General features: G+C 40.8%; 1 protein-coding gene across 1 annotated transcript in view; it reads right to left on the bottom strand.

Annotated features, from left to right (window-relative positions):
• Positions 1 to 25,932, bottom strand: part of PTN (pleiotrophin) — an 81,120-nt gene that overhangs the window by 20,768 nt on the left and 34,420 nt on the right. The window contains exons 2-4 of the mRNA XM_075503587.1: positions 4,561 to 4,670; positions 2,828 to 3,001; positions 1,621 to 1,782 (exon numbers count right to left, since the gene is read on the bottom strand). Coding sequence (XP_075359702.1) covers positions 1,621 to 1,782; positions 2,828 to 3,001; positions 4,561 to 4,669 — 445 coding nt within the window. The 5' untranslated portion in view covers position 4,670. The remainder of the gene's footprint in view (positions 1 to 1,620; positions 1,783 to 2,827; positions 3,002 to 4,560; positions 4,671 to 25,932) is intronic.

The raw sequence follows: 25,932 nt of genomic DNA, 5'->3' as shown, positions 1-25,932 counted from the left end.
ACTCCAATCCAGGAATTTCACAAGCTCTGCCTTTAAAACTATAACTTGAAAATTACCCTGTACCACCCAACAGCGCTGCTCTCGCAAATGGATGCTGCATCAACGCTCTGCTTTGTCTCCCTCTCCCCTCTTCTGACAGCCACTGATAGAATATACTGACTCAGCGGGAGCAGAACAAAGCAGAGGGCTACTAGTGGCTCAAGCGGCAGAGGCATTCCGGCAGCACAATACGAAACTTCATTCAGTAAACTCCCAAATGCCACCTAGGCATGGAAACTTACTCAAAAACAAACAAAAAAAAAGTCCTTTTCCCCAAACTAATAAACGATAAAATCGCACAGTTCAAAGCCTTTCCTGCATTCCCACCCAGTTGCTTCTATCCCCAAATTAAGATATTTATTGCTGCCAACTCGACCAACTCAGCTGGTCTCTCAAAATCTAGTTGTATCCTTTCTACTTCACGGCTTGTCATTATCTACACAGGTTCTAGGCTTAGTGCTTATCTGGTAACTCCACGGATGGTATGCGAGGAAGACCAGTTACAGCTGTACTGACTGCAAAGCAGATGGATGCATGCACACACAGAGAAAGCATCTGCAACCTCATCAGACATGTCTTTGGTTACACAAGCAGAGCAGGCCACCTGCAGGTACCCCTCAGATCAATGGTGCACCACCATCCACAACTTGAAAATTGCTGGTCCAGGTTGCACCTGTCATTCCTAATCACATTTATTTTGTAATTATCCAAGCATTCAGAGCCTGGAATGTATTAAACCTAGATGGTTTTAAGCAAACAAATGCCAGGGTAGCATAGCTTGTATAATCCACTTAAAACACATTACTTCTGTATCTCAAACAAGATCTCACAGTTTTAGCTCCCACTATAAATCATCCTACACACATAACACCTGCTACTCCAACAAAAGAGTACATTAAAAGGCTTTAATGGTGAGAAAGAAAATAAGTTTGTCTAAGGGACACCTGGAAACACAAATGCAGGGCATATGCCTTTCTGCGTACCAGGAATTACACTGTCACTCACATTTAAATAAGACATATACATTCTGTACTCTCCTTCCTGCTATCTCTGAATAAAGAATATACAACCCCAAGAGTGCAAGACATCCACATACCCTCTTTTCAACATGCAGTGAGCAGAACATCCCTTCAATACTACCTGTCCAGAAGGAGAGCAGTCCCTTTTTCAACTAGTCATTATTCGATACAAAACAAAACCTATACAAAAGGCATCTTTATTGAGAGATGTTTTTGCATGCTATAATTGGTCTGTTCCCATCAACAGGTGAGTTATGAAAAGCATCTGTACCCTGGAGGTCTAGTGACCATAAGCAAACTGGTAGCGGTACAGGTGATCTAAGGTTAATATTGGAGCTCTAATCTTCAGCTCACCTATTGTGTGTGAGACTGCCTTGACTACACAACTCAGGACAGGAATATTGTCTGCCTGACTGCTGGGAGGTAGGAGCAGTGCAGAACTGAGGAAAGGCCATGAAAGTACAATCTCTTGTACTGTTGTGTTCCCACTGAAGCATGCAGGACACTACAAATGCAGTGATTTAAATGAACTAGTGTGCATCTTTCAGCAAATGGAATTTACCTTGAGGTTTGGGTTTGGTAAGCTTCCCACAGGGCTTTGAGATTGTGACAGTCTTCTGGCAGTCAGCATTATGAAGGGCTCTCTTTAGGTTCCCGGTTCGAGTCTTCAAGGCAGTATTCAAGTCACATTCTCCCCAAGCCTGGAACTGGTATTTGCACTCCGCTGCAACGAGTAAATAAATAGCAATTTTAAAAACAGAATGACTGAGTGTGAAAACAAAAATGCTATGAGTCTAATAGGATATCACAGACAGCCAGTGCTCGTAGACAAAAGGATCATGCAACTGAAGAAAGGAATCCCAAGAAAAAATTAAAGATGATTTGCAGTGATAATTGCAGTCCCCCTTGCCCCAGAATGCTTTAAAATGGAATCCTCTTGCTTTTGCATGGATATTGTATTATTGTCATATAAAGGAAAATACATTCAACTATGAAGATACACAATAAATAAATAAAAAAAGAAAGAAAAAACAGCAGTGGGAAATGTCATTCACATTCTATATGGCTGTTCCTCCATTTGTGTTATGTCAAAGGTTACCAAATAAGGATTGAATAGTTTCAAGAACGTATGTGCAACTATGAACTTGTCAAGTCTGCAACTGCTGCACTGATTGCCTTGGTAAGGTTATAATGATGTCAAAGCCATGCAAGCTGTTTACTAGAAATAAAACAAGTTTGCAAGAGTAATCAGATCTGAGTCCTGGACAGACATCTTGTCCAGGACAGATCTGATGTATCTTTCTGAACTGTTATAGATGAACCTTCTGAACTGAATAATACAGATGAAATACACTGGTCTTCATTCACTCCTTTCAATGCACACACTGGTAGCTACCCATGCTCCATGCTGCAAATTACACATTGCAAGGTCATGTAAAGCCTGTGGTAAAGCCTGAGGTTCACAGCTGTGAGAGAACGCATGACGCTTACGTTGCTGCTTTATATATGGTTGTACACCACAGGAGAGCAGATTTAAACATGCTTCTGGAAGAATGAGTTTACAGTAAGTCGGTTATATGGACTCTCTACAGAGGAGCTGCTTTGCTCTGAAGAAGCTGCCTTCTGATGCCTTACGTGTTCCAGCTGCGATGAACTTGAAATACTGAACTTGAAAGCCCTTTCACCAAGGGGCTAAGCAGAAAATACAGGCTTCCTGCTCCACACTTAAGTAAAAACCAAAGCACATCCCTTGAGAGAGTGATGCTTACCTCCAAATTGCTTCTTCCAGTTGCAGGGAATCTTACACTTCTGAGTCTTGGTGGTTTGTTTGCACTCAGCTCCAGTGCGAGTGCCCTCGCGCGTCCCCAGGCCACAGTCACCACTGGTGGGCACACAGACGCTCCACTGCCATTCCCCACAGTCAGACTTCTTTGCCTTTTTCTCTGGATGAAGACAAGGAACCAAACCCAAGCGAGAGAAGCAGTCAGTACCCAGAGCCTATGGAGAAGTTCCCTAAACATCACTAAACAGTCACAGCACCTGAAAGGGTGAATAAGGAAGACATTCGTAAAACAACTGCTTCAAAAGCAAAGGGTCTGGCATCCTCTTCACAGTTCTGCAGAGACAGGTCAGCCTCTGACTCCAAAGCAGGGTGGATCATTCAAATTCAGTCCCACTACCATGTCTACTCATCCACGTAGATATTCTGGAGTGGATTCTCATCTTCAGAATGGGGAATCATCTAGAAACCCTCAGGGATCACTGACCAAAACATGCAGGAGGGCTCACTCAGAAAGGACACTCCTCTGTCTCCAGTAGCTGATGGCATGCAAATATTTTCAGTTTCAAGTGAAGCGCTACACACTATACAGATTAGAAATGTATGTGTTGATGCTGTGTATCAGAGGATTTGAGCACTTCCAGGGAACAGCTGCGAGATACAAACTTTTCACTTGGTATACCATGTCACATTTTATGACAGAATATGACCAAAACTCCAAAGATGAAGAAAAAACTACATGGAGAAGAGTACTCGAAATGCTGTTAATACAGGTGGGTTTGCTGCTCAGGGACAAAAGTAAGGATCATAATTTCATTTAAGAAAGAAATGAATTTATTTAAGACCTTCATTAATTCTTCATTTAAGACCAAAGTCTGATGAGAAAAAGACAGCAATGTTATCAAACCCAAGGGTTCACAAAAATAGTTAATTAGGGCCCCAAAACATTACAAGTAACTTTAAAGAACATTATATAAAATTATTTTCCTTCTATCTCTTGTATATTTACATTCACATTTTCTCATATTTCCATACAGCCACAATGGTTAGAAACACCTTTTTTTTTTTTAATGGGAACACTAATTCCGATAGACTCACAGGTCATATAAACTGGTGTGTAAGTAGCCTATAAACAGTAAGACCTTAAGAAAAACACCAAAAGATGTGTTCCTGAAAAAAATGTCAAAACTGGGTTTGATAGATGTGAATTTTCCACCCCGGGCCTGTCTCTCCTATAATGAGGTCCGAGTTCATCACTGACAGAAAGCAATTACCACTGGATGCCTGGCTGTCTATCTGCAGCAGCGATATGGTTCAATTCTTTGTCAGAGGATTTCCACATCACACAGCATTGGTGTAGCATTGTCACATACAACACTGAACGAGCAACATGATAACTGCTCTTTCATCACTCCTGTTTGGTTCTCCCTAAGTCAAGCACGAATCTATTCCCAGAGCAAATTTTAAGCTGCCTTGCAATAACCACTCTGTGATAAACTGAGGACTCCAGTCTCCGGGGCTGTCAAGCTGCCAGCTTTCATAGAAACTACTTTCTGTTTTCCTATTTAACACAGAACAACATGTCACAGCCACAAATCCCTACCCTATATGTCAAAAGGTTAACGAATGACCTGAATTTCATAACAAAACCAGAAGCATTTGACATTCTCCCACACGTGCAATCTGTCTCGGGGAGTAACTCTGAATTACACTGGACCTTACCTGGTTTCTCTTTTTTGCCGGCCTCGGTGGTACTCACAGCTGCCAGAATGAAAACAAGTGCCAGGAGGGCAGCTGTGAACATTCGACGTTGCTGTTGTTGCTGTTGCATTCTGGGGATTAACAAGAGAGAGGAAAAAATGGTTGGTTAGACTGTAAAAAGTGGGACCCCATCCAGAGTGTTGCTACAGCATTTTTGGGAAGCTCTGCTTCAGGGCCACAAGACACAAGCAGGTCAAACGTAATTAGCCATTGGCAGAATGGGCAATTATCTTCATTCCAGAGAGAATACAAAGATTTTTAACAATTATGTTCCGGCCTGTGTACCAAATCCCTGATCTACATCGCTAATGTTACAGATGAGTTTTGTCACAGGAAATTCAGTAATTATTGCTCACCTTCTAGAAACCTGTCAAAGAATCAAGGCTCCTGATGGGCCTGGAACTTCCTTCTTCTTTCCTGACCTCTGGCTGTGATTTATAAAACTAAACATAACATATCCTTTGTGTTTCAGCTTACCCGTTCATACGAAGTAGGGAATGCTACACTGTCCTACTTGCAAGCGTTCAAGTTCTTATTAGGCTTACTTGACATCTGAAAAGAGCTTCTTTCATGAAAACTTATATAGGTAATACGTGATGTATTATCTTGTCATTGGCATGTTGCTACCTACCTTGTCCTTCCCCTCCAATTAGTGTCTCTTCCTAATATAAATTAAGCTAATTACCTGAAAGGCAAAATGGGCACAGAGATAGGACTTGCACACACAGCTAGAGGCTATCCATAGCATGCTAATGAACCCAAAATCTGGATTGGGAAGCAAATATTGAAATATAAAAAGGTATTAAAAACATTTGCTTGGTGGTGAAGCATCAGTTATTAGCCAATCACTAAAATTCATTCAGAGCTGGCTGACTTCAATGGCTTACACATATATTTCCTTTTCACTTTGCTGTAATTTGCATTGTCTTATTTTGGCAGCTTATCGGAAAGCAGGGCCATAACAAATACATATGTTAAAAATAAGCAACCTCCCCGTTTCCCAGAAACACTTCTCTAGTAGGCAGCCGGGTACCAAGACGGTGGACTAGAGATTGCTCAGATGGAAGGTTTCTCCAGCCTTTTTCAAACCAGGGCCCATGACATTCATGCTACGCCAGCCCTTGACACCACTCGGAGGTGCTAGCCACTAAGCTGCCCTTAAAAACTCAAACAAATTGATGTTACAGAGAGTTTAGAGGCAACCTGAGCTCAATTTGCTGAGCACAGCGACCTTAGGGAAGAAATAATTCTCACCATGAACAAAGAACAAAATGTATTTGGAATTTAATTTGGCACTCCTCAGTATTCCCTGCTGGCAACCTCTTGTTCAAAAGCAACATAATTGTAATTAACATGGAAAACAGGAGAGGAATATCAAACACACAGACTTTTAAGTATCCATCTTTAACATCATGCTAGAAGCCAGATGAGAAAATTTAATAGTTTTGTTTAAATAAAGTTCATGTGAAGATTGCAAGAGACCTGGCATTCAAATGTCTGAAAGAGCTGTCATTAGTTTGGTTTACTTCAAGAGAAAGTACCATTTCCCGTCATGAAGAAAGGACCACCAGCATCTCCAGTGAACTCAAACAGCACAGAGCTAGAGCGCGCGAGTCCTGTGGGAGCTTGGGTCTGTTTTTCCCGTTCTTCTGCTACATGTTTCCAGTTAGAGCCTCTCACGTTTTCAAAAAATGAAATACATAAATAAATAAAGCAATGAAAAAAATAAATACGCAACCTGCCTTTTTATTCAGCTTACCTCAGATTGGTTCTCCATAACCACAGTTGCAACACTGTTAAGACACCAAACTTCCCCCCCTCAGCCCCTTTCCCTTGGTGAAATTTCACCACCAGTAGCATTGCACCTCACCTCGCATCCCATTTTCACAACAATTTATCTTCTCACCTCCTCTCTTCTAAACAACTCAGCAGACTCCCTCGTTGAAGGAGTATTAAGTGCTTGTGTGGAAACATATGGAAAGAGAGAAATACTTCCACAACTTCCAGACCCCGTCCCAGCGTGCTGTCTGGGGATGTCAGGAGCTGAAGCAAGGCAGCACCAGTGGGTTTGTGGCACAGGATGTCACCACATGCAAGAGATACCTGCTGTGGGCTTGGGGCTCCCTCCTGCATCCCTGCTGCCCACCCCAGGGACCTGGGATGCGGTCACACACACCCCCACGGGCTGAGGGCAGTCACCGGGAGCCGTGGATAACTGTCTCTAGGGAAGCTGCCTTATATTAAGTTGACAGAGACTCAAATTCAAATATGATTGACATTATTTTCAGCAAAACAGGCAGGGAAAATAGCTGGGGTTTGGAGTCTGAAATGTTCCAGAAGCCCTATAAACAAAACCACACGGAGCCTTAATATAGCATGTTTTCCTAAGACTTCAAGTCTCTGTATAGCCAAAATACTTGACAAGTTGTCTAAGGCAAACGCTAAACCTGCAGAGATAGATAGATAGATAGATAGATAGATAGATAGATAGATAGATAGAGATAGATAGATAGATAGATAGATAGATAATCTCTCCCCCTGGCAGAGCGAACCAGGCTGCTTCCTGAAGTGCCTTGGCTATTATGAACAAGTAAAAAGCCATGTTGTACAGAAGGAGGCCTTGCCTCTCACCACACCAACACCTCAAACTTGATGTAACCGGTGTGATCATAGAAAATTGCATAATTGTTTTGCATGACAGATCAGCAGGGGCAGGTGCTCCCACAAAATTACAAACATCCCCTATGGCCTATATACAGTACCCATCAAATATTAGACATTTTTTCAGAAGAGCAGAAAATCCCACCTATCAGTAATCGTTTGAGTTCAATCTTCAGTTTTCCTTGCAAATGTTTCAGCTGGCCATTAAGAAGACAGATGAAGAGAAAAACTTGTCAAACTGGACTTGGTTTTGAAAACAATATATTCCACTGAAAAAACCCACCTTTGTCTCCCCCCCCCCCAAATTAGAAGGTTACAATTTTTCCTTTTCATTAGATTCTGTGATAACATTTCCAGTTCAACCTTTGGTTTAAAGAACTGCCAAAAATGTTAATAGCAATGAAAAAAACAAGTGTTTCACGACATGCAAAATGGACGACTCCTGGTTTTGGTTTTTTTTTGTAATGAGCCTTCTATCTACACCAATGGTAACAAGTAAATTGTGTGTCATGAAGGGAAAGTATTTCTAAAATCCTGTATGACAGGCCCTAAACAGCGCAAGGCAGCAGCATTTAAACAAACGGCAGTGGCATTTACAACCAACAGGAAGAGACAAAAATAAAAGAGAAGGAAAGAAAAAGAGACATTTGGGGTGGGGCTCCAGGAAACTTCACAAGATAGAAAAGGCAAAGAGAGAGAAAGAGAGTTTAGAACAGTTTAAATGGTAAGCTGGAACTAAGATCAGAAAAAGAGAGTGAATAATCATGAAAAGAGCACCAAAACAGGAATGAGAGATGTAGTTAATGACAGTTAAACACTGAAACAGAGGGTGTTAGGAAAACATGACGTGTGTAATGAGGTAAGAAGTGAAGCCCAGCCGAGATGCACTGTAGCAAGTGGCTTCTCCCAACAAAAATGAAGCACAGGAATTACTTCAGTCTTACAGTTGATTTCACAGTCAATCTCTGCTTGGGAGTAAAAAATGAAAGGAAAATTTAAAAATGGGAGGCGATCAGAAAATTAATGAGTTCATCAACCATACATCCATGGGTTCAATTGCATGTTGAGCACCAGAGAGAAAGAGTCAGAAAAGAGGCACAGTACAGCTGCAGTTTAAAGGACCTTCTGAGCGGAGCTTGAGCCTCCCAATCCAAATCCTGCACTACCCCCGACCTGATTTTACAATCGCACTCATCTCTCCTGAACCTAATTCATTAAATCATTCATTTCCTGTGATGAGTACAGTCCACATGAGTAAGTGTACCAACTCTTCTAGGAAATACCTTTCCTATGGACTGCAGCACGCAAATCCCAGCTCTACCAGAGACCCAAACCAGTACCCACATAGCACAGCACGTGCAGACACTTCCATTTGGGTCCTGAAGAACTACAGACGCTTTCATGCAGTGCCAGCCTTTGTCTAACAGCCCCAGAGAAAAATTTTACTCCTTCCAACCCAAGACCCTGCAAATGCAGTTTGCTTCCTTCATACCCAAGCTGGCAGCCCAAGGCAGCCCAGGTGTTTTCATGCTGTCCTCTGCAGACCTTTGGATCTCTGCTAGTGCAAGTCAAGCTTGCTGGAGCAATTCCGTCTGCACTCATGCAATTAACTCATACACAGGTTCTCCATTTCTCACATCTGAACAAGTCTTTTTCTGAACACAAGCATCCAACAAACCAATTGCAGATGAAGCTCCTTCGGTGAGCAAGTGTTTATTTTTCATAGCCTTACTGAAACTAGCATATGCAGCACATCCTAGGATCACGTATGCCTTTTGCAGGTGGCTTTTTTGCTGTTAATAACTATTACTCACAAGCCCTTCCCTTCATCTGTTCTTTCCAAAGCAACTGGCAAAGTCCCAGATTATAGAAGCAAGTATTTTATTATTAGCCCATATGAGTATAATCTCCTACTCTGAACTATCAGGTTTTCTCATGTGATTTAACCCATCCACATCCTCCAGCTCTTTCAATATAATATGTCAAACATCAGCTGTGTTGATAATGATGTTACCCTGCAACCCTGCATGTACTGCAATACTGTATGTATTGCCATCGCTAATGACAGGCCATGAGCTTTGTAGCGAGTTTGCAAGGCCTCAGGACTGAGGCTTCTCAAGGCTTTTGCTCTCTCTGAGCTTTCCCTGGCCTGTCCGCAGCTTTGTCACATTTGGTTTAGCTGCAACAGCAATTTTTCTAATTGATCAGCTAGCTACAGCTAATGTGATTTACTTTTCTTTGTCGTTGTATGGAGCCACCCAGGTTTTACAACTCTATTATAATAATGTACTATAGAGAAATACAGGACTGGTATCTTAGCAAAGGCCTTGAAAAGTGAGACATGGGACGCAGTGTAGATGAGTACAGGTAAGGGAGATACGAGATAGGGCACAGGATTGACAATGGAGACCCCCCCAGCTATAAACAACTCACCCATAGTCAGATAAAGAAATGCAGGCCTGGAGCTGGACAAAACTGGATATAGGAGTAAGAAAGAGAACACAGAAATAGTTTCCAACATACCTAAAAGGCATCATATATAGTAAGTTTGCACATCACATGGAGCAGCAGAAAGAGGCATAAAAGCATGTTAGCAAACATACAGAACCAAGCCCAAGTTGATCCTAAAGTGAGGAAGAAGAAACCACCACCATGAACATCATATTCCTCCTGGCAAAGGACTCGAGATGCTGACAAGACACCATAACCACCCCTACCACCAACGCTATAAGAAAACTACCAACCTTAGGGCCGAGAGGAGCTGGGGAAGGGTCAGCATAACATTAGGAAAAGCCGTTGAAGCTAAGTATATGTATAACAATTTTAATTGTGGTGGTGTTATTGTTATTAAAACATCTGCATAGACATATTCCTTCTCTGTAATAATTACATCTACTCTAGTAATGATTCTTGGATTAGATTGTTAACATTTCAATTATACTAACAATAAATTTTTGACTTTATAAAAATATATGTAAAAGGTATGGTTCCTCTTTGCCCATAAACAATATTTTGAGCATAACTATGACTCCCAGCTTCATCCTTTAGCTCACTATCATTTTCATCCCATGATCATGAATAAATAAAATGCATCCCAAAAGCAGACTTAAATTCCTACAGCCCATTATTTCTCTTCACAACACCGCTCATTTTGCATCCTCTTTAAGCTCCCTACCCATGTTAGAACTACCTTTTGCATTAATCCCTCTTTTTTTCCTGCTTGAATGAATAATTTCTCATCAAGTCCCACAACAAATACTTTAATAAATTACAGTTTGATTAGTCCCAGATTAGTCACATCTACAAAATCAGTTTTTAAGTGAGCTAGTTTGGGAGATCAGTCTCCTTTCAGTAAACACATGCTGTGTTTAATGAAACTTAACATTTACCTCCACTTCTTAAATTATTCTCTTATTCAAAATGTGTCCTATTTTGCAGTCCATCAAGGGCCGATGAACATGTCTGCAGTTACCTGGATCTGTTTCTTTTCCCCTTCTTAAATATGAATATTATATTTGCTATGCTCCAGTTGTACAACAGCAGGAAGTATCTGATGCATGTTTTAACAGTCTTAATGAATCTGAAATGTCGAGTGCCATTTTTGCAGTACTCTGAGATGGAAACACAGTTTTCTCTGTAAAACAGAGGTTAAGAGCATTCAGCTCTGAGGAGTTTGACCTCTGTAACAGCTGCAGAAACTTCTGCTTCTCCAGGTCGCTTTCTCGTTCACCATCTGGTGCACACCCCCATGTCCTACGTGATCTCCCATACTGAAAACCGAGGCAAATGCTCACACACTTTTGGAGCCAGACCTTTGTGAACTGTAATCTTCCAACTGTAAAATGTTCCCCCTCCCCTCACACACACACACTTTTCCTTTGTTGTCTTTATTTGCAGGACTGGGGGAGTGGGGTGGGAACCTAGATTTGCTTTTCATTTCCCTTGCAAGATTTAAGTCAGCTTGGTTTTTGGTGAGTCTCAGCAATCTGCCACTTCTGGACTTCCAAGACACTACTTTCTTGGATGATCAGTACCATTTTCTTAAATTCCTGCAAGCTCCTGACAGAACTTTAGTGGGCTGCTCCCCAGTTAGATTTGGAATTCCTCTCTACAAGCTTTTTTCCCCCCCTCTTTTTTCTTGAGGAAACAAATTTCAATTTTTCTTTTTTTTTTTACTTTGATACAAAGAGATTTGAAATAATCCTTTATTAAAAATCTTGCATTGGTCCAACACACATCACCAGTTTATTTAATTTCTTAAAAATCAACTTTTAAAAATGAAAACTTTAATTAGATTTATGTTCACAATCGTATGTAATATAAACTGAATCAGCTTGTCAACACTTGATACAAGTGGTTATTTTTAAGGATGAGCTTTAAGAATGAGCTGTAAGGTCACACTAAATTAAATTCTAAAATAGCACCAACTTTTTATAGTCCTATGGTAGGTAGTGAAGAAATCACACCCACAAATAATTAGCCCCTATTATTATTAGCACCATTTACCTTCTAATCTAAATTTGGAAAGATAAACCCTTCTATAATGAGAGATCTCCTTATATTTTCCTCATGCATAACACTACAAGGACTTCTAACTTAATCCACATCCAACTTTGGGTTGACACAAAAACAGTAGATATTTTTCCATACACCTCCAAAGTAGTTTTGAGTCATATGAATCCTATCTTATGCATACCAGTAGTTCTCATTTGTTTACACAGTGTATCATTAATTTCCATTATAGCTGTATCACTTTTACTCTGGTTTCTATGTTTTCTGGACCTTTTCTAAGTCCTGTCTACCAGTCATGATTACCATTTCAGAGCGGGTCTGGGCTAACCCAATAACATCCATTTGCAGGTACTACACCTCTTTCCAGCTTCTCCAATTCATTGCCCAGGCCACCCGTACCTGATATTTCTCTCTGATCTCACCCAAATGTCTTCCAGGTACCAGCTTTTCATTCAGTGTCTTTCCACCCCGACTACTGCAGTTTTCAACAGCAGTAATTTATTTCTTTGTCTAGGATACCCTGCCCCTGTAATGGTGCTTGTTTATCTAATGCTAAATCTTTATTCACCTTATTTTTTCTTCCTGAGTACTAGAAGCAGACACGGAGATCACATACATTTCTCTGTATGCTTCTTTATGGGTAAAGATCCCCAAACTCTACTCACAGCACAAAACCTTGAGCCAACTTGCTGATCTTCATCATTTAATTGCACCTTCATAGACCAAAGAATGCTGTGTTCATGTCAAACAGAACTACTACTACAGCCTGAGTAGTCTAAGCCTAAAAGTGAGCCAAGGTTTAAAGAAAGAAAGAACCTTTAATTATAACTGATTGCTCAACCAAATGATACTATCTCTGGCTGAAGAACCATGCCTTAATCTCATTTCTAACAATGGTTATGTTTCAGAACGATTTTATTAAAGAAAACCTACTAGAATAATGATGAAACACCAGGTTTTCTTCTGTAGTCAAATTAAGTAATGAAATTTTCCTCTTGGGGGGATTAGGGGGTGGGAGGGGGTGGGTGGATTGGTCAGTGTACCACCCCCCCCGCCCACCATTCATTCAGAGACTTGCAGCTACTGCAATCCTGCCCAAAGCAAAATCTGTGTGCTCATTTCCCTTACTCCTTTTACTTTCCTGTCTGGGATCAGTATTCTCTTGTGGTATAGTCATGAAATTCTGGGAGCTGCGTCAGCAACACTGAACAGTGGATGCCCGTGGTCTGAGTCTGTGTGCTAACAAGTTAGTTCAAAGCGGTGTAGGAAACCCTAAACCCTACTGAAAAAGGCTCCCTGCATTTCAGCCGCAGGAGGACGGCTGGGTAGTGCGCCCAGCGTCTCAGCTTGCCAGGTCCCCGTTCCAACATGCACGACACCGTGCAGCCGGCAGGTTGCTCTGTCTGGCAAAATGATATAGAATCAGGGAGTTTCAACTAGCAGGCGCTTCTCAGCTTTTCTTTTTTCTATTCCCTCCTTTGCTTCTATGTTGGGGGGACACAATGCTCTGCCCTCCATGCAGAAGAGGGGAAGCTGGCAAGCAGTAGCTGGTAGGAAAGAGGCAATTGCTTCCAAGGTGAACCGGTACTGGAAGGAGTTGGGTAAGCAGTAATTTATTCAGCAGTATAGTGGCAAATTTAAAAAAGAGTAAAATTGATTATAACTATCTGTTGCTGCAGATCAGACAGGGAGAAGTGAGAAAACTCTAGAAGGCTAAAATGATATTTGGCAAACCTTTTTTTTTTTTTTTTTTAAATCAGCATTTATGCTCAGCTACAGCATAGGGTACCCGTAATAACAAGCCAGAATCAAACAGTCAGCTAAAAAGGAAAAAAATCACAGCATGACCCTTCTGATAAGCCCAAGTCAAACACTTTACTTCAAAAATTGCAGTGTGCAGCTCGGGGACTACATTTTTCAATATGTAATCAACTTCATGTTCTCTTTTCAACATGGACATCATTAAGGGCCAGAAAAATCAGCATTGAGGCCAGCGAGTTATGCCAATGCCATAAAAATAAGCAGGGAACCAAGAGTTGCATGACTGAAGAAAATTATTAAAATGTAAACAACAAAAAGTCAAAACCAATGATCAATTAACATGCCCCATCTAGCTTTGTTCCAGCAAATAAGCTAAAGTAATTAGTTAAGTTGTGGATAACAGTTCCCCTACCCTTTGATATTTGCATAGTTGATTGCATGTTTGTCTCCCACATCAGGCTAAGGCAAACACACATGCTGTGGATATTTTATCTTTCTAGCTCCCCAGACATAAATTAATAGTTCGAGTTGATAACAGATACCCCTGGGTACATGAATTCTGCCTTTTAGTGCTGAGCATAATTTAGACTGACTCGAGACTCAAGAAAAGAGCTGGTCTACACAAATACAGGGCAGAACATTTCTGCCATTTTTCCAAAATATTTTGCTAAAATTAAAATGTTTTAGGGGAGAAGATAATTTTCAACAAGATAGCCAATTTTTGAAAGCATTTTTATGAATTAATTTTCTTTTTCTTCCTTTTCACTAATATTAAATGTATTCCCTTCCATTAAAAATATAAATTTACATAAGCTATACAAAGGATCCTACTGTTTCTCATAAGCAGAATCTCCAGATACTTCTGCAATATAACATCAGACCTAGAAACCTGAACCTCCATTTGGACTTCTCATTAGCCAGCTCTACCTCTCAGGGAGCACCAAGAGCTGTGCAATTCCTTCATAGCAAGTTTTAAGCAAAATTTTGCCAACCCAGGACACTATAAGCCTTTATCTGATCACAGAAGAAGGAATCAATTATAAAAGGTGTCATGTTTTTTTTGTGAAGTTTTTGTGTGAAAGCATTCACACAGTAGTGTTGTGAACAAAAAATTTAATGGTAACAAATAGTTTCTTCCTGAGAGGAGAAGTGTAGTTAAGTGGAAACACAGAGCTAAACAAACACAACAGGCAGAACGGATTGTTAAAAAGCCAGGGAACTAAAAATCTAATAGACATGGCCAAAAGCCTCCAAAGGGGATTCTCTATTTCCAAATTTCCAACATGAGATTTTACAGAAGTCATTTTATTTTCAGAAAGGGTAGGGAACACACCTAATATTTTTAAAACATCATAACTGCAAAAAAACCCCCATTCAGTATCATAAGCTGATGTTAAGAAATTAACCATGTCAATAAAAGGGTGAAAAAACATGCTGTCCTTTCAAGAGATGCGTTACATTTAATAAATGTAAAAGGGGCAGTTGCTATTTTCTCTGTTGGTCCCCAACCAGTGTATAGAGAGCATTTTCTTAGCCTTGGCCTTAAAAATTTCTCTTAGAAACTACATCGTTGAAATGAACATCACTGTTGAAATCAGTTTTCTCTCCTTCTCCTCTCCCCAAGCTCTTATTCGCTTTCATCCACAATGCGCACATTTTCTTCCTCTCTTTTGCTCGTGGCGGGTCTGAGCGAGTCAGGGCTCTCGAGCAATAACTAATACTGACTTCTGCAACTGCCTCTTCTATTAACCTTCCCCTCCCACTGCTCTAGCTGAGAGGCTGAAGAAAACAAAACAAAAAACTCAAACCAAGGCTGATATTCCAGTTCATTCTGCTGTATTTCCAGATCCTAACTCAAAAAGACATTTTAAGCCACTTCTGTTACTGTGATTTTTTTCCCTCCCTGCTCTTCCCACAATGATCACAGCTGCTGTGGCACTATCTATGAAGTCACACTGGGGTTCTTTACACTTTCATTTCTCCAAGACTAAAGATGAGATTAAACAGTCCTGGATTTGACCAGCCAACAACTCTCCTGGAAGACCACAGGAGACTCACCTCCATTCTCTCCAATTACTTTCCTTTCAGTGAGAGCGAGGCCAAGCCGCTGACTCAAGTCTCCTGTGTATCATCTGCATCAATGCGTCTCTCCTGGAGAATCCACGTGTTGTGGTCATGAGTTTCCGCAGCCACAACTACTGGTAAATACTCTCTATTTTCTTTTGACTCCATCTTCACGGCTCCCCCAGTGTGCAAAAAATATAATTACTTGATAATGGCAGAGGGACAAAGCATGTCTCTCTGGGGGAAAACAAGCTTTTATTACAGTTATTCTTTCTGCTTCCGTTCCTACCCCAAACTGGCTGGTGTCTTTGCTCTACCTAAATGTTCTTTGGGTTGCCCAAGATTATTAAAACAAAGTGTTTTTTCATGGTTTTGCAATGCCTCTGACAAGTGTCGAGATCCCTACTACTTGGGTACCATGACACTACAAGACCAGAAAAGGGCAAATAAACACTGTAATACAGAGTCTTCTGGTATAAGGAGTACAGCTGACATCTGCTTGGCTAGCTAATGTATTTTCATCTGCCAGAGATTAATTTGGGTATCTTCTGAAAATGTTACAGTAAGGAGTGGCATATTCCCATCCACTTGCTAAGCAGAGGGCAGAAAAGAGTCTCTCATTGTCCCTGTCTGGCCAAGAGAATGTTTTCTTCACTATTATAAATTAATTTATTGAACCAGAATAAATTGATGAAGCCTCATTTTCTTGACTGCAGCAGTTGTAACAATGTCCTATGGGTATCACAGTCAGAAAAAACCAGGCGCGATTGATGAATATAACTATTTTTGTAACTAGGTCCACAGCCAAAGATTATTATTACTACTACTGTGAGGAAAAAACTGCGTGCAGATATACACCGATGTCACCACAGCCCCAGTGGTCATAGCATTATTGCGAATGCATCATGATTTGAGAGCTGTTTAAGCTGTGACATGATTTTCCTAATGAACAGCTGTACCATACAAGCCAGGCAGATGCCTCCACTGCATTCATGTTTTCTTTTTCTCCCTCTGCCCCAATGAGGACATTTTCAGCTCAATGGCAACAGGCAAATCACAGCATCTGCCACTGTCCTCATGTCTCCATCTATGAAACAGGGATAATAGCACTTGCCTCCTTCAAAAAAACACTGAGAAACCCATAATAAAAATTATGTGAAGGGGGGGTCATTTTATTATCTAGCATCTGCTGCAGCTTGTTCTGCTTTCCTGGATCTCATGCCTCCATGGTTCCAGGCTTTGAGCAGGGTAGCCAGACCCCTCCCAAGCAGAGGAGAGCGGCAGCAACACTGTGCAGCTCCCAATGGCTCAGCATATTGTTGAGGGAAAGCTGCAAGACACAGCAGAACCCCTTTATCTTTGATAACTAACTTTCCTTAAAAGTAACCAGATTTTATTAAATACTTAAGTTTTGATTTGCCTGAGCTGACTGTCAGGCTGGAGACTTTTTTTCCCTCCAATCAGACTCTTGGAAATACTCCATACTCCTAAAGAAAATAGCCCATTTTATTTCCTTTGCTTACTATGACTCCCTGTCTCCTTTGCTGTCTGTCTATTCAGATGGCACTCCAAAATATGCAATGCAGTCAGAAACCTATTTAAGCTGGAAGCACATGGCCTCTCACCTATGCCCTCTATTAATCTATTCAAGGAACTGCATTTATTTTTTTTTTTTCAGGGGGATTATCTCTTTGCTTCAAGTGACAAATCTCATAGCATTGGCACATCTAGGCAAAAATGAATGAGGAAAAAATTAATTCAGCTGAAACAAATGTGACGTGCACATGAAATTTGTGTTTCGGCCACATTATAACACAGGGCTAGAATGTGTTTTTAAATCATTCTCCTCCAAAAGCAGTTCATGAGCAAGGGCAGCAGTTGTGTAGCATGTTATCTCCTCTTTGGCAGTCAGAAAGCAAATTCAGTCTCTGAGGCACATATGCCCTCCAGTATGATACCAGTCAGCAAAGAAAGAGAACAGCCCAGACCTCATCTTCTGCAATTGATATTCATAGAATCATTTAGGTTTTGATATTCATAGAATCATTTAGGTTGGAAAAGACCTTTAAGATCATCACGTCCAACCGTTAACCTAGCACTGCCAAGTCCACCACTAAACCACGTCCCTAAGCACCACATCTACACATCTTTTAGAAACCTCCAGGGATGGTGACTTAACCACTTCCCAGGGCAGCCTGTTCCAATGCTTGACAACCCTTTCAGTGAAGAAATTTTTCCTAATATCCAATCTAATCCTTCCCTGGTGCAACTTGAGGCCATCTCCTCTTGTCCTATCGCTTGTTACTTGGGAGAGGAAGAGACCTCACTACAACCTCCTTTCAGGTACTTCATGGCCTTCCTACTTAGCTAGGGCTTTAAGAACTGCCTCTCTTGTTCCAGCGCAGTTTAACAACCACTCAGGATGGACCCTACCTTGAATTCACAAAAGGACATTCACCGTGGCATTTAATGGTAGCAAAAAATGAGCTGGGATGCAGTGCCACTCCCTTTTCAGGTATGGGAGCCTGGCCAATGTTCACAATGGCCATATTAGTGCTAGTAACAAGCAAAACTTTTTGACGGCTGCAGTGAAGCACTGTTAGGCACTGATGGTGAACAGCTGCATTCTGTGACAGCACCTCATGTGGTGCCTCCATCCATAGGAGAATGTCCTAGAAACAAGCAAGCCAGGGGAAGAGAGGAAAGTGCAATCACCTTCACTTCACAGAACAGAAACTGAAGTTGAGAGACATAAATCAACTTGCTTGTAATTATCCAAAACCATGTGTGACAGACAGAGAACTTTTTTCAGAAAATTTTAGTCTTGCACCTTAACCAGAAAAACATCCTAGACAGAAAATACCACTTTCAAATATGGCCAGGAAGACAGAGTTGCCCCTGCTCCAGTTACTTACCCTATCTGCAATAAGTTTCATATTTCTATCCAAGGTAAAAAAATGCCAAAGGATATTGTATATCATTTGATGCAGACGGCAGAGGATGAAGTTGTACAGTGTGCAATATATGAGGTGAGACTTCAGAGCAGCTTTTTTCGCTTTTAGACTGTTGAGCTCTTTTGCTATATTCCATAAAATCTATCCATTTTGGAAGTCAATACAGAGCTGCATACTTGCAGCAAAATTTTGGTAGCTACAGAATAAGCCTGCATGCTGCTGTAGGAGTACTACTCAAAGGACACTGCGCTGCAGGTACCTTCCAGCCATGCAACAGGTCAAAATACATTCAGTTTTTTAAATGCCTGTTTTCATCTACCCAGGGAGGGCAGGAATGTGTTTTCATGACTGATTAGCCTCCTCTGTTATCATCCTCATCTGCTGGAAGGTATTGGAAAAAATTAAGAAACTCCATTCAAATTAAAAATTCTTGTTATCTGACATCCCGGCTGTAATTTGATGGTCACCATTTCACCATGTTCTTTCAATTACCCTTCCAAGTCTCATCTTCTCTAATCTCAGATGATGTCTCACCTCCTCTTCATTCCTTTATGCTTGTACACACATTTTTAAAGAGAATCTCCTTATGAGTCATTCTGCACCTTATGGCTGCTTCAGGTCACAAAGTTCTCTTAAGACAACTAAAACAACTCTTTTTAAACAAAAAATAAACAAAGTCCTCTCTCCAAACTGGAAGACAGCATTCATCAAACCACTGGAAGGTGAGCGTTCCTAAGGGAAGCCATGTCCTTCCAAAACCAGACACATATCCTATTCCATCTATGTTTCTGTAACAAAGAATAACTTCTAGCATTGCGAGAACATTAAGCAAGAACACAAGGAAAAAAAAAATTAAAATTTTGTAACATTTAATAGTATAAATAACTATAATACTATTAAATATTTAACAGACTCATTGGATGGGAAGATCATACACACCAATAATGAGAGAACTGAAAATTCATTGAGTAACAGTAATGCAAAATTTGCAATGCAAAACTGAAACTCTTCTTAAAATGTGGGCAGGCAAACACCTATTTCACACAGTCTTCATTTTGCATCTGCCAGAGATCTCAGTATTCAATGTGCAAGTAGGACACAGAAATTCTCAGGGACAACTGGAGATTTTGGCAGCTAACTGAGGGAGAACCAGATCCATTGTTATCCTGGGGGTCCAAACAGGAGAACTGGATACTCAAAGAGATAAAAAAAAAGTATTAAACATGTTGGAATTTAAGACCATCATCTTTGGTGTAGAGAGTTAAGAGCCAGCTGAGAATAACAAAATGATCCAAATGATTTTTCAGTTTATTCAAGATTCAGATAAATAAAAATGCAACAGGTCACACATGAAAAGCTTCCCTCAGAGTTGTCTTTCCAAACCACAATGGCTAAAGAGCTTTTTTTTCTTTTTATTTCTTTTTTTTTCCAATAAAGTCTAGATTCTGCACAGACTTGTGTGACAAGAGTCATACTTATGACATACTGTATCATCACAGTATCACAGAATAAGTCAGTAGATGCCAGAAAGATAAAATTGCATTTAGGAAGAAAGAAGTTGGCATTTTTAACCTCCAAAGGGAGGCTACAGTCCTGGAGCAGGCTGAACTACTGCTAGAAGGCAGGTTTTATTCAAATTGAGTTCTTATAAACATATAAAAAAGGTAATTTTTAAAAGCTGTATCTATGCCACATATCCAAATGTAATAATAACTAGAAGTAAAAAGAAAAAATTGCAGGCTGAGAACAGCTCAGATTTGTTGTTGATCTACTGGTTGATTGTTTCCAGACAATATCCTTTCCCACTTCTCCCCAAACTAGACTGTTTTTCAGCTTTGGACCTTACATCACAGCAACCAGGCTCTTGCTGAAGCTCTCTGAGAACCACCCTTTGGGACTTTGAACAATCAGTTAGTCACACAAACTTAGTGCTAATTCACCAGCAGAAATTAAAAGAAAGAGAAAAGCCATTTATGGTTATGCTTTTTTTGTTGAATTTTGTATTGATTTCAAAACAAAACTTTAAAGCTTGCAAGATCTGTCTTCAGGTCCTGTATGTGATTGATAGCTGAGGTTTTGACTGCTGTTTCCTACTCCTCAAGAGAGCTCTAGCTACATTTCAAAAATTTCTCAGGCGGGCATCTCAATCGCCCATACACAGAGAATTTGTCTCATAGTACAGATATTTCTAATGGCCTCAAAGGCATTTTCCTGGAAGGTAGGATTATTATGCCCTGGTGAATATTTAAGTATTTTACACCACATGATTAGCTTCCACAGGAAATGTGGAGAGACTACCGCTATGAAGTGCCTTGTAGGACAGTATTTACAGCATTCAGATATCTGAGGTTTTGGCTGAAAAGAAAAACTTTTCCAATCCAACAGAGAGGGGATGTGAATCAAGACTCCTTTACTAAATAGCCTATCCAAAAGACTATTAGATAAGGGCAAGGCAGTACGATATAGAGTAGCCTCACTGCTCTCTTCTCCCTTGCACAGGCAGCAGTTACTCCATAAACTTTTTAACTTAACCTACAGTTATGTGTAGCTACATCTCATAACTGCATTTCTCAGTGAATAAAATATTTGCCAAGTGTGATTCAACAGAATTTTCTTGAGAACTTGTCTCTCAGCAGAGTTGCAAGACAGTCCTCTTTTTTCATGTGTGAAAGAAACTGCTCGTAAGCACTTCAATCATCATAAAGGCAGAATTTTTAGAACAAAATTCCATATTTTTCTCTTCCCTGCATGCTGCACTCAGGGATACTTAGAGATTCAAGTGAGAGAACTCCATAGCCAAAACCAGGTTTTTCAGACGATATTCCTAAAGCTGAAACCCAGGTGGTCTCTTTAGAGCCTGTTGATGAGTGGAGCTCTAGGGATCACATTGTTTACACCATTTGGGATGTACATTTTTTTCCCTTCCTCATACAAACTGCCACTTCTCCTCCTCCCATTCTTCTGCACTGCTATTACGTGCAGAAATTCAGTACTGTATTTCCCCATATGAAGAAATTGGCAAGGAAAGACTGCGTGCTCTTGGCAGAAGTTTATCCTGGGATTATGCCAATAAACAATCATTTTCTGGTTGCCACAAGCATTCCATTATTTCAGTTTGGCCATTCAGTCCACTCCAGTTCAGCTCCGTTAGTGCTTCCTTAATAAACCCTTATTATCAGGGGCTTAGGCCTCAGTCATTTGAATTCATGCTCAGCTGGGACTTGGTATTCAGGGACCCAGTCCTAATGTCCTTAAAAAAAAAAATATAGTTAAAACACTTACTTTGCCACAGAGCAGAGACAATGGAATTTCGTTGGCTGCGAGTTATATTTGCATTCTTAAAGACTTCAGAAAAGCTGGATTTTGAGGCCTGTTTTATAAACAACGCTTGGAGGCTTTGGTTCTCGCTAAAGGAGAAATGTGACAGCAGTCTTTTGCCTTCTTCATGCTTCTTTGCGTGTATATGACTGTTGTTTAGCACAAATAGATTTCATTTTCTCATCCATTTTTAAACCACCTACTTTTGGAGCTAGATTTTTTGGGGGGGAAAACCCAAAAGCAGCTTGAAGCTCCCACTGGGGTAGGTACCGAGCGGTGATAGCACCTGAGACAGCTCCTCCTCCTGTGGCACAACTCACAGCTGCTCCACTGACTTGGTGCCTACTGAGGAGGCAGCTCAAGCCGCTTATCTGTACAGCACGGGCTTTACAGCTTTCATCCAGGCACCTCAGTTCTCCTAGAAAGCGGCAGGCAGTCTGCATCACTAAGGGCACCACACGCACACACTGAATCAGCAAGGTGACCAGCTCCAGACATTGAATTTTAAGCAACTGAAGTCAACTTCATTGCTGCACAGATCAATTAAGAAAAACAGTTTGCCCAGAGATTAGTTCTAAATCCCAGACTGTTGGGTTTGCCACTGAAAAAAGCTCACAGCCACCTCCCTCATGTACCCCACTGTCATAAGCCCCTTAATATGTAACTTGTTCTTGATTTTCTATTCTTTACGATAAAAGCGTAAAAGCCATTAATCATAGCTATTTACTGGCCCCGGGCTGGATGTCTTTATGCTGTGCCTGTGCAGGGCAGTAGTGGCATGTATACCTCAGACACAGCAAGGATTGCATCTGTCTGCTCTTCTGCAGCAAGTTCTCTTTGTACAAGCTGGATTCTACTGTAGTTACAGCGGCAGCCTCTAGAAACCAACTTTTAAATGCAAAAAGGTGTATCACCATGGATCAAATTAGTAAGGCTCTACACTATATTTATGTTCCTTCCCTTTCAATATATCATCCATCAATATCATACCATCCTTACTCTCCTAGAGACAAGCACCAGTGAAACACATTTTCATCCACTTCACCCTCTCCTTTGCTCTCTGCAATTATAATCAGATATGCAAACCACAGAAAATGGAATCTCTGCCCTGCATCCTAATAAGGGTGGCTAGTACCCTAGAACAAAATGGGTTGCAAGATGTGGAAGTCACTGCTGACTTGTTTTGGAAGTAGGAACAGGAGAAAATGAAAAAAGTGTGATAAAAACACTTCTACAGTGAAGTCCTCCTCCACTTGCTACTGCTAGTCACTCTGCAGGTTGCTACAGAGAGTAGTCCACCCTGGGAGGACAGGGAAAGTACAGAGGGTTTCCTCAAAGAGGTGCTTCTACTCCAGACAGAATCCCTTGGGAACACTTTGTGTCTCTGTTCCCATAAACCCAACCGAAACCCCTTACTGTTATTGCTGGTTGAGGAATTTGGAGAACAGCATGGTAAAAACAGCCTTCCAGGGACTGCGCTGCTTCTGAGAGCTGCCACAGTAGTAACAAAGCAGAGCTGGTGTGCGGCTGAAAGACCAGTTTCACAGGCTCCTCTCCGGGCCTAGGGGCCCTCATCAGAGCGAAGAGCTCCTGAAGGCTCTGGATTCTTCCGTTACACCAGAATTACACACAGATGAGTCCTGAGACAACAAGAGTGCAATCGACCTCAAATGAAATCAGAGTCACATAAAACTGGTGAGATTGCAGCTGTCTAAAAATCAGACTAGAGCACCGGACCTTGTAAGACCTCCACTGCTTTTTATACTCTCCATGAGGGAGCAGAGAGCTGAATATATTTGTAACTCTAAATGGTACTTCCCATTGGTCCTTTGTTTTGAATTTCTTCCCAGATGTTTAATGGACAGAAAAGTACTGTGTTATGCATGGTTGTTACAATTTCTGTAAAACAGGAATTCAGTTTCAATGAGTCTCCCAAGAACATGATCAATTTTAACTACTGAGTTTTGTCAGTTCTCATTTTTGTGAATTTGCAAGAAATAATGATGGGGGGGAAAAAAGCCTTAATAAAACTGAAATAGCTGAAGAAATTAATAGGCAAGTATGGGGGAGGGGTGGAGGAAGGAAAGAAGGAAAGGTAGGGGATGTCAACTCTTGATAGTTTTGGAGGAAAGTTGTGACAAGTCATGATTGGTTTAATTCTGTGCAGCTCAAACATGTAACGCAATCAGTCCATTCTCGTATCAGCAACACACCTACCACCAAGGAGCGATTTCCCCAGAAACACTCCAGGACTTTATTGCAAAACCCCAACCACAGGGTTAGTATAATCTATCATGAATTAAATGCATGATTTCTCATTAGGGAAGATAATTCAAAGGTCCTCGAGGTAGACTCATTTGCGATATCTGTATAGGTGCAATACAGCATTGCCCTCTGCTGGATTTTAAGCTGCCTACTCGTGCAAAAGTTGCCTCTGGCTGAGCTATAAAGAATGATTTTTAAACAAGCACTGTACTAATCACAAGGGAATATCTTGCCACCAAGTAAGGAATGAAAATAGTGAATTAATGCTTATTCCTAAGCCTTTCTTCTTTCACAGGACTAGCACTGCTTCAGACAGGGCCAGGGTTGACTCATTCAGCCCTTGCCTGGTCCAGCAACAGACACAGACTATTATGCATTCCCCAGAGTCCAAACATGGAACAGAATCGGTGCACAATCAGATCCACATCATCTAAATAGGCAGAGGCTGAATTTTAGGTGAACCCTGGCTAAACCCATGCCATAGTTCTGGTACCTACAAGAGTGGTCCATCTTACATGACTGTCACATCCAACTGGGTGTTTCCCAGCACACAGCATTCCTGCTAGACAAAAGCCTGCTGCCACCAACTCCTTTCTGGGTATCTCCTGATGAAAAGTCAAGTGCTATTTTCAATCTCTTCATAGGCATGAATACGGAGACTACCTCAATGTGGAATGGTGTATGATGAGTATGATGAGAACAAGGAAGGGCAAACTGGATGCAGCACGATGTAAAGCAAATCTTTTTGTCTGTTCTTGCTGTTCAGCATCTACCATTTGCTGACTCTTCCCTGGCTTATTGACTTTTGGTGTAACTAACCAAATGCACACACATATACAGGTATATAGGTATACCTGTATGTGTAAACACATATTTGAACACAGCTGCCTGTGACGGGTTAATTATAACCATATGATCTAGATAAAGACAACAAATCCCATTTCTGTACTTCTTCAGCTATTTTCTTGCTGATCATGTAAAGGCACAGCAGGGCCTTTTGCATCCTGTAGCTTGATGCTGTGCAAAATGGGACCACATCCAGAGAATCAGGACATCTGCTAATTCAGCCTAATATATGGGAAACAGAGTTAGCAAAATACTCTTTCAGAAAAAAAAAGAAAGTGCAAAAAGAAAGCTCTCTTCAATTTATACTAATTTCCAACCCATAGTCTACCCTTGCGCTTCTTAAATGCTCCTTTATTGGGTTTCTTTTAACTTTGCTTTTCCCACCATTCTTTGTCTCTTTCAGTCTCTACCTTATTCTCCCATTCCAGTCTCATTTTAACATTTCATTTTCCCTCTTCCACCAAAAGTACATGCTGTATATTCTCTTCAGAATAACTAGTCTGCAAAACCAGCTGCCTATATCCCTAGTTTTCTTAGCATTCCAACTCTGTTATGTATCTGTTCTGCACTAGTTGCTGTGAGAGCAACTCAATCTTCTCCATGGGTGGTGGTGTTATTATTAACAACAACAACAGTAATAAACAATTCAGTTTCTAAAGATACTTTCTTGCTTTGTTGCTTGATGAGAATATCTGTACTCTAAAAAGCTCTCTCTAGTCTGCCTCTCCTTGCAAGGTATTCTGCAGTTCTCTGTGGGAGGCTTCTTCCTAAAAATAAATGTCATGATTTGTTTTCTCTTATGTTACAGCTAATTAAATTTTGCCACCATAACATTCCACCATTACATTATGCTGCATTTCCAAAGTATCAAACAGCACTTTGCCCTTTTCCTGCTTTTATCTCCCTGTACTGTCAAGCTGAGAGCAATGGCTGGGTATTAATAGGAAAATTA

This window comes from Mycteria americana, chromosome 1, assembly GCF_035582795.1.
Source record: "Mycteria americana isolate JAX WOST 10 ecotype Jacksonville Zoo and Gardens chromosome 1, USCA_MyAme_1.0, whole genome shotgun sequence".
NCBI classification, from domain to species: Eukaryota; Metazoa; Chordata; class Aves; order Ciconiiformes; family Ciconiidae; genus Mycteria; species Mycteria americana.
Note: the sequence above shows the minus strand (reverse complement) of the source record. Positions and strands in the feature narration are given on the sequence as shown.